Source organism: Columba livia, chromosome 10, assembly GCF_036013475.1.
Source record: "Columba livia isolate bColLiv1 breed racing homer chromosome 10, bColLiv1.pat.W.v2, whole genome shotgun sequence".
Classification (NCBI taxonomy): domain Eukaryota; kingdom Metazoa; phylum Chordata; class Aves; order Columbiformes; family Columbidae; genus Columba; species Columba livia.
Genome location: NC_088611.1, coordinates 22,798,115 through 22,811,281, shown reverse-complemented (window position 1 = coordinate 22,811,281; position 13,167 = coordinate 22,798,115). Strand labels below are relative to the sequence as shown.

General features: G+C 49.6%; 1 protein-coding gene and 1 long non-coding RNA gene across 2 annotated transcripts; one reads left to right on the top strand and one right to left on the bottom strand.

The window, feature by feature from the left end:
* Nucleotides 1-100: 100 nt before the first annotated feature.
* Nucleotides 101-11,228, top strand: LOC135580420 (uncharacterized). The gene is made up of 2 exons (XR_010474955.1): nucleotides 101-1,899; nucleotides 10,808-11,228. It is a non-coding gene; the product is annotated as an uncharacterized LOC135580420 (long non-coding RNA).
* Nucleotides 7,055-10,970, bottom strand: TRH (thyrotropin releasing hormone). Its single transcript, XM_005509023.4, has 2 exons — nucleotides 10,781-10,970; nucleotides 7,055-8,514 (listed from the first exon to the last, which is right to left on the bottom strand). The coding sequence occupies exons 1-2, from the start codon at nucleotides 10,968-10,970 to the stop codon at nucleotides 7,928-7,930; spliced, it is 777 nt and encodes a 258-aa protein (XP_005509080.3). The 3' UTR covers nucleotides 7,055-7,927.
* Nucleotides 11,229-13,167: the final 1,939 nt, after the last annotated feature.

The following is a 13,167-nucleotide window of genomic DNA, read 5'->3' as shown; positions in this document are numbered from 1 at the left end:
CTCTGAGGGACAGGCTCTCGGTGACAGGCTCTCTCGGTGACAGGCTCTCTCGGTGACAGGCTCTCTCGGTCACAGGCTCTCTCGGTCACAGGCTCTCTCGGTCACAGGCTCTCTCGGTGACAGGCTCTCGGTCACAGGCTCTCTCGGTGACAGGCTCTCGGTGACAGGCTCTCTCAGGACAGGGCTCTCTCTCCAGAGCGCCGGCGCTGCCCGCTCTCCGGCCGGTCCCAGGGCACGCGTGGCCGCTCCCTGCCCAGCTCCTCGAGTCCCAGCTGAGGGGCACCAGGGGGTCCCTGGTGGGGTCAGGGATCCATCCACAGGCTGGTTTTAGTAACCATGCTAGTTTTGGTCTCATTCCTGCAGTCTGGTCTGTTACACGACGGTGCTCAGCACATTGTCACATCACCAATGAATTTCACCTGTTTTGTATTTATAGTTGTATCATCCAGCAAAACTATAATGGGAAATCGAAGTCTTAAAACCAAACTGGTTTAATCGTAGGAGTAAATAAATGTTACGAGCAGTTAAACTCTCACGTTTTTTTGGTGTACAGTTTCCTATCGAGAACCAGTATGCTCTGATTTCCATGCAAGTCTTGATTCAGTTGTGAACAGAGAGAGTGTCAGCTGAGGAAATAACTGCAGTTGCAGTCACCTTCTTATTCAGCGTGCGAAGCCCCCGATTTCTGTTTGATGTGACCAGCTGACAGGAGGTCCTGTCAGCAGATGGCTCTGCGGGGGTGTCCCAGCACTCTGCCGCGGGTCGGTGCCGCCTGTGGGGCTGTGCGGCCCTGGTGGCCCCGGCAGGTCGGTCCCCTGTCATTCACCAGTAGTAAGAGTCAAGTGTAAGGAAAAGCAAGGCTGCACTGGACAGCAAGCTCTTTCCTTAAACCTGCCTTTCTCTACAGCTTCAGTAACTGCTTATTTTCAAAATGGTAAATACAGCAATGGAAGTCTCGTAGCTTGCTGCTGGGATGCAAACAACACAGTGAGGACTGCCTGCAGCGAGTTGCGACGAGGACGGAAACATCCTGGGATGTGTGCTAGAAATCAAAAATTTCACTGAATCTTCACTTAATCTTTTTGGATTGCTGATAAAACATCATGTTGTGTCAATCACTCTTGAAAAGAGAAATTTAATTTAATGTTTTGAAAGAAAAATGCCATTTGTTTGCATGTTTCTGAATATGAATGGTCCTTAGCACTTCCTGAGGAACTCATTCCCCATAAAGCAATTGTACCTGTTTAATATGATTTGGATCTTTATGGGAGTATTGGACTCTTGCTGGGAGACTCTCAGAGAGAATTACAGGAGCAGTAATATAAAGGCAGTATGCCAGATGTAGTGATGTGTTGAATGGTGTCTGTTTGCTCCCAAAGGGAGATTTGGGCTCCGGTGTCCCTGAGGGCCGCGTGTACCGTCACAGAAGTGGAGCATAGTCCAGGTTTGTGCTGGTGTAAATGAGAACAGACTTTGGCTGCTTGTCACTTAGTCAGGCTCATCACGCTTTCCCACACAGAGTCTTCACAAACTGGAAAAGTCCAGGTCAGTCCGAAGCAATCCAGTTTACACTTCTCCAAGAACTTTAAATTAGTGTTCATCCAGCTGGTTGCAATAGGAAGAGAGAAAGGTTTATGTGGACAAATTAAACCTCACTGAAATGCTACAGACGCTGTTGGGGACTGAATTTGAATCCATAAGGGCTTACAGTTGTGATTCAACGTCAAAGAGCAGCAGCACAGGAAAGGAACATGTTCCAAACACTTGTTTGAGAAGGAAAGTCAGGCGTGTACCACCTGTTCTGCCACTGGAACGAGGAGCTTGGCCTGCAAAACCCTCGTCCACTGTGCGACTGCTCCTCCTGCGCTGCACGCAGAGTCCTTTGCAAACACTGAGTCAGTAAGTTGTAAAATACGTTTGTGAGCTGTTGTGATAACTCTAACAGTGACGTTCAGGGCCTGCTCTGTCGCTAATCGGTCGCTGCTGCTCACAGGAACAGACACGGGTGGCGATGAGCGGAGCTGAGCAGAGGGCCGCGCCGCTGCCCTGGCCGGACCTGTGGCCGGGGGGACACGTGTGACACAGCCTAGTGCCACTGGCAGTGTGACACAGCGGAGCCTGGCCCTGCACAGGGCGGGTCGGTGCACGCTAGAAGGCATTCGGGTGGTGCCTGTCTACTGGCCAAGGAATGCAGGGGAACATTTTTGCACAAATATGGATTACTCACTGAAAAAAGCTTGAAGACATCTGAAAATTAACAGTGTTGAGTTCAGTATAGACTTTGGAGTAGAAGCAGAGTGGAAAATGAGAATGTTCTTTGGAAAATCAGAATGTTCTTTCCAAGTATTCCCTAAACTAAGCAGCTGGTTAATTTAAAATGATGCTGTGTTTAAAATTGGCCTAAATTCAATTTTATAATTTAATGATAAATTAAAAAAAAAAAAAAATCTCCTAACATTGAAATGGGTAGCACAGAATTCTTCCTACAACCAGCTCTTTGTTTAGGTGGATCTAAACCAACGTTTTCTGTAGTTTTTGCTTTGTTCAGAGAACTACAAAATCTGCATGTCACTGTTCCTTTTAACAAAACTCATGTAGTCAATATAACTGAGTTGCCTGTAGTAAACATTTTGATACAAACCGAATTTGTTTAATTAGTCTGTGTAGAGAAGACAGAAGCTACGTTTCCATGCCAAAGCCATGATTTTCTCCGTGTTTACAGACTCATCAATCAGACTGACAGCATGATGGTTTGTAAGAGCCGCAGCTGAGACTCCTTGAGCCCGTTATCTGGTTTGCCAGTTAACTGCTTCAGTACTGGCACGCTTGCACAGATTTGTCTGGGCCCTTAACACTGCTGGGCAGCCTGGCATATTGGTCCTGAGTGCTGTGGAACGGTACCGCTTTTATTAATACATAGAGCAGGGGAATTGTATAGAGGAGAGACAGGAAGATTCAGAATTCCCTCATGTTTACGTTTTATTTAACATTTGAACTGCAGGATCCATGTGCCACAGTGTCTAGATTACATTCAGAGCTCATTTCAGATGTCAAGCACACCCATATTTGAGTGCTGTGTCCTGTAGCCTCTCTTGGCTTCTATTTCCCCTAAAAATGTGTACAGCAACCAGTTCCCCTCTTGAAAGCAGCATGTCTGAAGTCCACAAGCGGACCACCCTCAGCAGTGGGCGTTTGATGGGGCGTGATTTGTGATTTTTTGCAGGGCTGCTTTTGCTGTCTTCTTCAACACCTGCTTGTTCAAGAGGTGCTTTTTGTCTTGACTGCCTTGGCTCAAAGAATCTGTCATAAAGTCTTACTATATTTTTCATTTGTCCTGGCTTTTCTCTCTCCTTCTCCTCCTTTTCTCTTTTTACAATAGCTTCTTCAGGCACCCCACACATCAGTACCGGCTTCAGAATCAGGAGGGCACTTCTGCTGGCAGCATATGCTTCTCTGTGGAAATGGGTTTGCAACAGCAACCATATTTCAGGCAACCTCTTCAAAGCAGGTCGCTTCCTCTAGTTTCCCCAGTCATCATTTCACGTGTTCCCTATTCCAGTCAGTACTGAAGTGCCTACGCTGCCTCATGCTCGGTTGTGTTCAGTTAGGGCATCCATTACAGAGAGGAGATGGCAGTGAACTTCCTTTGGTGTGGCAGGCTGGATCCTGGTTTACCTGCACGCCATTTTGCAGGAGCATTTGTGTGATTAGGCCCAGGTTGTCCCTGTTTCCGATGCATGTAAACATGAGGAAGGAGCCGTGTGTGTCAGCTGTGAGTGAACGGGCCGTGTTCCTTGGGGGGGCAGGTCAAACAAAGCAGCTGAAACAAACCCAAGGGCTGGCTTTGCCTTTCGGTGGGATCTTCCCGGTATCTGACATGGCCCAGCTCTGTCAGGAGCTGATACCATGCTCTAGCATACCAACGCCATTTGTGATCTAGTATGATTTTAGTTCTGCTTTACCCTCCTTCAGCCTGTGCTCCTTGAGCTCAGCAGATAACCGATAAGTGCCCTTTTCTTGGTTTCCTTCTTAAACCTTTCAAGCTGCAGTGGTTACATCAAAGGGAAACAAACCACAGTTGTCTTCACACAGCTCAAAAAGTAGTCTCAAGGCAGGTAGATAACTCAGTTTTCTCAAGGACCTTCCCCATCTGTTTTGATCAGAGGTGTCTGTTCAACCCGAATCCTTCCCCATTCCCTGTAGGAGTGGGGAGTTCGTGCTGTTCCTGTGTGGGGGGACAGCAGGGACTTGTGCACTCTAATGCAGACAGTCCACGAGGCCGTTTCCACCAGCAGATGGATTTCCCTGTCTGTGTTTTGTGTCGTGTCTCTGTACAGCCTGGACCTCCCCAGGCTCATCCTTTCTGCACTGCTTCTCCACTCGCTGCTTTTGATCACAGCAACGTCCTGACCGACGCTCTAGAATTGCAGCTGCCCGTTCAGTGTTAGCAGAGCGAGCTGCCGGGCGGGCAGTGACGCTGCTTCGGCGGCGGTCGTGATGTTGTTTTCAGACTTTCTCCAACTGGAGAGTCATTCAAAGTAGCAATAAAGGGGTTTGTTGGCGCCACGCGTCCCCTGGAAACACTCAGCCCGTGCTCATTACAGGGGGTTAGCAAAGAGGTCAAGGCTGATGAGCGTGTGGGAGGGCGCACAGAACAGTAATGGTGAGAGGAGTTGGAAAGAGTTGCAGGAAATGTTAATTATACAGCTTGTTCACACCAACTTTCCCCTTCCCTTGAAAACAAAGCTCATTTTGAAGACACTGGTAAAAGTTGCTCTTCAGGAATCAAACTCCCTTTTGTCTCAATAGATGGTAACATGCCAGAAATGTAAAATTGCAGTAAACAATAACTCATCTGTGCACGGTTGTTTTAGTCTCAATTAAAGCTGGAAATAAGATTTTGCATGACGGGTGCCACATGAGGGCCAGTGCACAGCTCTGCTCTGTGGACCCAATCGAGGTTCTGCGGAGGACAAGGGAGATGTTCCCACTGACTCCCGTGGCCGTTGGACCAAACCTGACATAGATGTTTTTCTGGGTCCAGAAGAGCCACGGGCTGTCTCGCGGACACACAGCGCACTGCAGCAGGGAACCCCGTGACTTAAAGGCTCCGTTCTGCAATGAGAGAATGTGCAAGTACATTGACGTGTGTGACTCAGCCAAGCTCGTGACGTGTAGATGTTTAATTCTAGTAAAAGAGAGTGGGGAGAAGGTGTACAATAAAAGCAAAATAATAAGAGATGTGCAATTAAGAAATTCTGGCCTTTAAGTAGCATACATCTGTAGTTCATGTTGTGAAGAGATTACTGTTCAAAGCAGCACAGCGTTAGAGTACAGAAGCTGGTTCTGTTCCGGTTGGTCCCTGAGCCAAACTGAGCCGCGGTTAGCGCGTGTGCTGGCTGTGTTTCAGTCACCCGTGGCCGTGGCTGCTCCGAGCGGTGTGTGCGGCAGGGGATGCTGTACCTGCAGCTCGGCGGGAACGCGTCCAGGGGAAACCTTCCCGCAGATACTGGAGAAAAGGTACCTTCAGTCGAAACAAAGATCTAGGCAAAGACTGAAATATTGTTTTGAGTTACTTTAAAAATGTAGAACTCAAAGTACATAATCTTTTTCCCCAATGCAAACCCTCTCTTTCCTCTCCTTGGGATAGTCTTTTATGCAAGTAATAGAATGGCTGAGTAGTTTTCTGTGGATAGTAGCTGCTAGCTTTTGGAAGTTTTAAAGGGAAAATTTAATATAAAATGGAGAAACGCAGGATTTTTGTCCCCTTGTTGTAAATAATCTTGTGTTTCAAAAACGTATGGGATTAAATAAGGTTATCACATCCTGAGCAGGTGCAAGTTGTAACCTACCTGCAAAATTTGAATTTGGTGATTAATTTCATTCTTTCCTGGGTTGTGCTTGTAGCTCTATCTCCAAGTCTTTTCAGAGATAATGTAGCACCATGAGCCATGTTTAGCATAATCAAAATAATCATGTAGGTGTAGGAACTCCAGGATTAAAGAGAACTACAACTAGCCTTAGGTAGATAATGGGAGGAGCGCGCACTCTTTCAGTGAGCGATGGACGCGCTGGTAACGCGGCGCGTCAGGTGCGCTCGCAGCGCCAGACCGTGCGGGCGGTGCGGTGCTCTGGCGCAGCCGTGCGCGGCGGCACGCGCCAGGTCTGCCCTCGCGCCCCTGCCCCTGCCCCTCCCCGCTTTCCCGCAGCATACAGAAAGTGTGCTGAAGGAATTCGAGGTGTGTGGAGTGTTCCCAGCTACCTCCTCTGAGGATTTCTTCAGAAACCCCCTGTTTTGTAATTAAAGAAACAGTCTGCCTGTTGCATATATCAAACAGCATATTATCTGCAAAGTTAGAAGCTGTTTGATAGACCACGTTAAGTGTTGATCAGCCCGAGAGCGTCTAACTGCAGTGGAACTCGCCAAGATGGTTAAATCTTCTTCTTTGGGGTAGCTAAGCCGCGTGGCAGAACTAACTTGTATAACTTAGGATGTGCTCTGAGGCACTGAGTGGGAAACAACCAGGTCTGAAAGGAACACCCAGGGCACTTAATGTGTCTTGGTGGTATTGAGACGGATGAATGTCAGTGGAAAACATTGTGTATGAAAAAATAACATTCCAGCAAAATATTGACACCTCCAGCCTCTTTGAAGGTACAAGAAGTGATACGAATAACTCAATGCACTCAATAACTGTGCATTAATTGCAAAAATCAATAAATGTGTTGTTTAGACCTGTGAACAGGAAATCAGACTTCTAGTAAAGTTTCCTGTGAAACAGATGACAAGGTTGCTGTGGATTTAGCCCAGATACGTGATCTTGGGTGTCATACAGGTACGGATTTCAAAAGGGAATCTATCTGCATGGAAATCATCCTTCTGCTTCAGCAGCAGAACTGTTCTACATGTAACTGCGTGCTGACCACCAGCATGCCAGGAGATTGTGCCTAGGAAAGTACACTTTGAAGTTGATTTATTTCTATTTAGCTTGGGTTGGTTTTATGTTTTTCACTCTCTTACAGTGTGTTTACACAACAGTAAGGACACCCAGAGTTGACTATTGACGTTTATTGAATCAGTCATATCAAATAGACACTTTGGGGAGTCTGCCCATGGCATGTAAAAGCATTCCTTAGAGAGGGGAGCCGTCAGAAGCCCTTGCTGGAAGAAGAGGCTGTCTGCTGGTTCGGTGCGTACGAGCCCGAGGAGAAGGCGTGATTTCAGGTGGGCGCAGCGGGCGGCAGTTCCCGCGCGGGTGCAGGGTCACAGCTTGCGGCGAGGTGCTCTGGGTGCGTGGGTCCTCTGCGCTGGGCCGCCCCTCAGGTCAGGAGGGGTTTTATTTGCCAGTTCCACGTCAAACTCTGAGGTCAGCCACCCAATCTGTTCCAGCTGGAACAGTTCCTATCTCTGCTTAGTGCTTTCTGTCTGGACAGACAGTGCACAAGGGTTCAGGTCTCATTAAGGTATCATTTAGAACAGAAAACCTGTTCTATTTCATTTTGAAATAATTGACATATGTTGTTCTTTTTTCTCCCCCTCTACTGATTTCACTGACACGAGAGGAAACCATATAATTATTCCACTTTAGTAATATTAGAACAGATATTTAAGGGCCTGTTTTAGTCATTGGGAACAGAAAATTGGACACACACAGTGGGATTATTCTGGGGTCTGGGCCCATAGGGAAATGAGCACTCTTAACTTCCTAAAGTGGGGGAGTTGAAGAGTCTTGGTACTTGTCTGTCCATTCAGCTGGGTCCTTTAGTTCCTTTCCTTGAAGCGTGTGACAAAGCTGATAAATGGGAACATGAATGCACTGAAAGATAAGTGCAGGGGTCAGCAGCAGGAAGCCAAAGGGAGTGAACAGAATTTGTTAGTGATCTGGCAGTTTACTGCACCAAATGTGAATGATACACGATTATATTCTCATTCCTCTGTTTCACTCTCCCATTCTGATCTCTTTCCTGGGTGCTGACGTTTTTTTTCTACCCTGTCTTTGCTAACATTTTGTACCAAATCAAGCAGCGAGCTGCCTTTGTTGCAGGTGAAGGGCTCCTGAAAGTTGCAGGGCCCTGCGTCATCTGGGCCGCCAGAATTCCAGAGCCTTTTTCCAGGGTGCTGGCGTTTCTCCCCGTGTTGGTCATCGAGCTCTACCTCATCATTCCAGCCTCTTTTGCTAGGATGCTGCCGCTTGTATGTCAAATACCTTCTGCCTGGGTGCTGTCTTTTGGATAACTCATTCAGATAGGTTAGCTGCACACTGGGGATGTCGTCCAGCTGATCTGACAGTGACCTTCTGCCAGGATGCTGTCGCTTTTTCAACTCCAGGTAGCCCTCAAGGTCATCTTCTATCTCTCTTTTCCCTGGATGCTGCCTCTTCTGAATGTCTCCATCAAATGTGTCTCCCTCAACATCTCTTTTGCCAGGATGCTGTCTCTTCTCCAGGTCACTTAGGTACTTTTTCCCAGGGTGTTGTCTGTTGGAAAGCCATTCTGGCAGAGGGGCATTTGCTTCTGTCCAAGGAAAAGAACAGCGTTAATGAGCCCCCATTATCCTCACTAAGAAAGTTGAAATGGGAATTTGTTGAGTTCTACAGTACGGGATCATAATATGTTGCTTATTATGCCCATTTAATTGTGAAGTTAACTGTATGGTCTTGAATTTGATCACTGCATGGCATCTCTCAAAACAGTTCTGTCACATTTTTAGCAAAGACAGATTGATACATTAGGAACCAGATGCCGTGAAATGGGAAGACATGCAGTGACAAAGCCTTGTGCTGGTTCAGGTAAATGTGTCCGGTTCAGGTAAAGGGAGGGAGTAAAAGAAGCCGAGCAGCTGGAAGAAATCAGCTGCAGAAGCTGGGCATGGGGAAGAGCTGGAAAGGGTCAGCACGCAGGGGAAGGACAGGGCTGAGACACGAGTAGAAGGAGGGACATGAACGTTTCAAAGCCAGCTCAGTTATTTCCAGCCACCAATCTAACTCTGGGAATATCTCTTACTCAGTCTTAAGCTCTTTTTAATGCTTGAAGTTGTGGACTCACAGGACCGACTCTCAGCATTCACGTGAAGAGGGAGGAAGGTTCTTTCCATGGGCATTTGGCACCGGCTCCTCTCTCCCTCTGGCAGGGCTCTGTGACCGTGTTGGTGGCAGGGACGGACCTGGTGCTCCTGCAGCCCTGGGGCTGATGTGCTCCCAGCTGTGCCCGCTCAGCACAGCGGCTGCACCGGGGCTGATGTGCTCCCAGCTGTGCCCACTCGGCACAGCAGCTGCACCGGGGCTGATGCGCTCCCAGCTGTGCCCGCTCGGCACAGCAGCTGCACCGGGGCTGATGTGCTCCCAGCTGTGCCCGCTCGGCACAGCGGCTGCACCGGGGCTGATGCGCTCCCAGCTGTGCCCGCTCAGCACAGCGGCTGCACCGGGGCTGATGTGCTCCCAGCTGTGCCGAGCGGGCACAGCGGCTGCACCGGGGCTGATGCGCTCCCAGCTGTGCCGAGCGGGCACAGCGGCTGCACCGGGGCTGATGTGCTGCCAGCTGTGCCCACTCGGCACAGCGGCTGCACCGGGGCTGATGTGCTCCCAGCTGTGCCGAGCGGGCACAGTGGCTGTACCGGGGCTGATTCACTCCCAGCTGTGCCGAGCGGGCACAGCGGCTGCACCGGGGCTGATGTGCTCCCAGCTGTGCCCGCTCGGCACAGCAGCTGCACCGGGGCTGATGTGCTCCCAGCTGTGCCCGCTCGGCACAGCGGCTGCACCGGGGCTGATGTGCTCCCAGCTGTGCCCGCTCGGCACAGCAGCTGCACCGGGGCTGATGTGCTCCCAGCTGTGCCCGCTCGGCACAGCGGCTGCACCGGGGCTGATGCGCTCCCAGCTGTGCCCGCTCGGCACAGCGGCTGCACCGGGGCTGATGCGCTCCCAGCTGTGCCGAGCGGGCACAGCGGCTGCACCGGGGCTGATGCGCTCCCAGCTGTGCCCGCTCGGCACAGCGGCTGCACCGGGGCTGATGTGCTCCCAGCTGTGCCGAGCGGGCACAGCGGCTGCACCGGGGCTGATGTGCTCCCAGCTGTGCCCGCTCGGCACAGCGGCTGTACCGGGGCTGATGTGCTCCCAGCTGTGCCCGCTCAGCACAGCGGCTGCACCGGGGCTGATGTGCTCCCAGCTGTGCCCGCTCAGCACAGCGGCTGCACCGGGGCTGATGTGCTCCCAGCTGTGCCCGCTCGGCACAGCGGCTGTACCGGGGCTGATGTGCTCCCAGCTGTGCCCGCTCAGCACAGCGGCTGCACCGGGGCTGATGCGCTCCCAGCTGTGCCGAGCGGGCACAGCAGCTGCCGGTGGCGGGCGCTGGAGCAGCCCCTGCGCTCCCAGCCCTGTGTGCGCCCAGCTCTGCGGGTAGGAGCTGGGGCTTGGGGCAGCAGGCAAATGGAGCGCTCCCAGTTAACCCTGGGTATGGGTCCCACGGCTGGGAATGTCCTCCACAAGTCCCCTTTGAGCTCCCCTAGGGAACTCTTTGCCAGACAGGCAGGTTTTCTGTGACAGGCTTTACCTTCTTATTGTGCAGCAGCTGCTCAGCACAGTACTGCCTGAGCAGGGAGACCTTAGAGAAGAAAGCGCCTTTTGAGAGCCCTGTGCCAGTGCACTGCAGCAGACTCTGACCCTTCCCCTCCCCTTAGAGTGATAAGTATGTACATTACAACCTGGGGTCTATACGTTGGATCTAACGATCTCAGCCTAGTACCATGCCAGCATCACAAGATGGATGTCCCCAGTGTTATATCTACCTTTTTTGGTCTCTCCCTCCTTTTCAGCTCTCTTGAGGACAGACTGAAGAAGGAGGCTTTCCGATCTCTGCAGGATGTCATCCAGGGGACTCGTTCCCGCCTTCTCCCTCCCCTCCGGAAGGAGCAGCCCCGCGTGGAGACCAACACCAGCCAAGGTGAGGAGCAGCAGTGGCAGCGGGATGGATGGCATCGTGGGGTTCCTGCCACCTCTGTGGGAGAGAGGATGGAGCGGACAACCCTAGCGATAACAGCAACATTTCCAGACACTGAGAAAGAAACGTGACACTGCTGTAGGGACTGGAGCCTCATAGGAGGTTCCTTCCTCATTTTTGTTACTAACCCCTCAGTTCATTTTATATCCTTCAAAGAATCTGTACATTCTTCATAATTAAAACCAGGCACATGTTCGTTTTTCTGGCAGAATAAATATGAACATTTTAACACCTAACTTCCTGATGCACAGATAGTTCTGAAAGCCAGTGATTTCACTTTGCATTCTGTGAAGAGGAAAATAATTTCTGTCTTGAGCTCTGTGTTAACTGTTGCCCCAGACGAGGCACATTCACATACACCCGCACTAACAATCTCCACCAGGCTACGGGCATCTCCCTTTACTAAGGGTTCATTTTAAAACAATCCTGGGATTTACAGCACTTTCATTCCACCTTTAGTTACAGCCCAGCTTTCACAGTCTGAGAGTTTTTTTAATATCTGTTTCTATACATTTCAAGTAGCTGTGTATCTGTATTTGCCAGTGCAATAGGACAGCCGTGCTCCGTTGGGCAGGGAGATTTCTTGCGTTGGAGAAGCACCTCATCTTTTTCGGAGACACAAGAATAACCATCTTCTCTAATGCCTCTTGCCCAGATAACAAGTGGGTTTTTATTCCTTCTGGCTAGAACTTGCATTCCTAACAAACTTAAGGATTTATTTTCCTGTAAGCAGAGTTCCTTCAGTAGAATGGAATACATCTTTAATACTTTTATAGCAGTCATTTAGCTTAATTATATTTTCAGAACATAAAAGAAATGTACGATATTACAAACTTCTACAAATTTTTAAAGTAGAGAATGAGGTTTTTTACCTGTCTTATTGGCAGGTTTCTGTCACTTCTGATTAAGTCCTTGGGTAGCAGCCCTAAGAATATCGCATAGGCTATTTGGCTCAGAGCAATCTTTACAGGAAAGGTTACATCCAGCTAAAAAGAAAACGATTTGGTGAATTACCTGGTTTGCAGTTTCAGGGTTTTGCTCGATGCATCAGTCAAGAGATCGTTTAGTCCTTTAAAGCTGTTTGCACATCTGAGCTTCAAAGTTGCCCTTTTAGTGCTGCAGACACACGCAGCATCCACTAGAACTGTTGCTCCGTTCTCTCTGGATGGCTCGTGCCTCCGTACTTATACCGTGCTGCCTCCGGACCCCGTATGCAAATAGCTGGCACGTAATTCAGGGGATGTGGTGGTTTTTTTCCTGGTGTCAGAGATCTGCATTTTGAGTGCATTTTAGAACTCGGATAGTTATTTGCTGACCTCTATATATTTTCATGTGCAACTCCCAGAAATTGCTATTTTTGCATTCTCTAAAGAGATTATGTTGAATTTTATGTAACAGAGCATGAAGAAAAGGAGGTTTTTCTCTGCTTAACAAAAAGAAGCTTGTGTATCCTCTATTAGACAAGCACTGTGGAGTAAGTGCAGAGAGGCAGCTAATTTATTAAGCTAAGGAAGAAAAACACTGAAAAAAATGTAATGGATTATATTTAAGTAAGTTTATACCCTCGGTTCTTACTATGAATGATATTATACAGTCTTTGGCTCACAATTTTGTTGTCTTGGCACGGGCTTCCATAAACAGTACATTAGAATACCGGGTGCTATTAAAGCACAGTTAAGTTGCTGTGTGCTTCAGAAAGCATTGTGCTGTTGTAAGCAGCAGTGAGACTCGGTCTTTGACGCTCTGCCCGTTGGAGGCGCTGCTGAGAGCAGCCCGCGCAGGAGCTGGTGGCTCTTTGGAAATTGTAGCGATCCTGTTGATGGTGTGCGGGACTAGAACTGGAGCGCGGATTGCTCGCGCTGTTGAAGCGATTCAGGATGCCTCTGCTGTTCTACATGGAGGCCTCGGCCACGTGCAGGCAGTGTTTTTCTGCTTCCCCGTTCACTACTATTGTCACGAACACAAACCGCCTTGTGTGCCCCTCTCAGCGCTGCCAGCAAAGCGCTGGAGGCAGAGTGGGGACAGCACCCGCCACTGTGGCCTGAGAACGGCTCTCCTGGCGCGACACCGGTGTTTCGGCAGCTCTCTCGGCTGCTGTGCCGGTCTGAGCCTGGACAGTTTCCTTAAGGCAAAATGCAGGAAGAAATCCCATCAGAGTTCCAGACCCGAGCGGAC

Excerpts from the sequence above, each read along its gene's own strand:
- TRH (XM_005509023.4), bottom strand. The coding sequence starts at position 10,970 with ATGCCATCCATCCCGCTGCCACTGCTGCTCCTCACCTTGGCTGGTGTT. Across the intron at positions 8,515-10,780 it reads GGAGGGAGAGACCAAAAAAG|AAGCAAATGCCCCTCTGCCA; the intron begins GTAGATATAACA and ends TTCCTTGGACAG.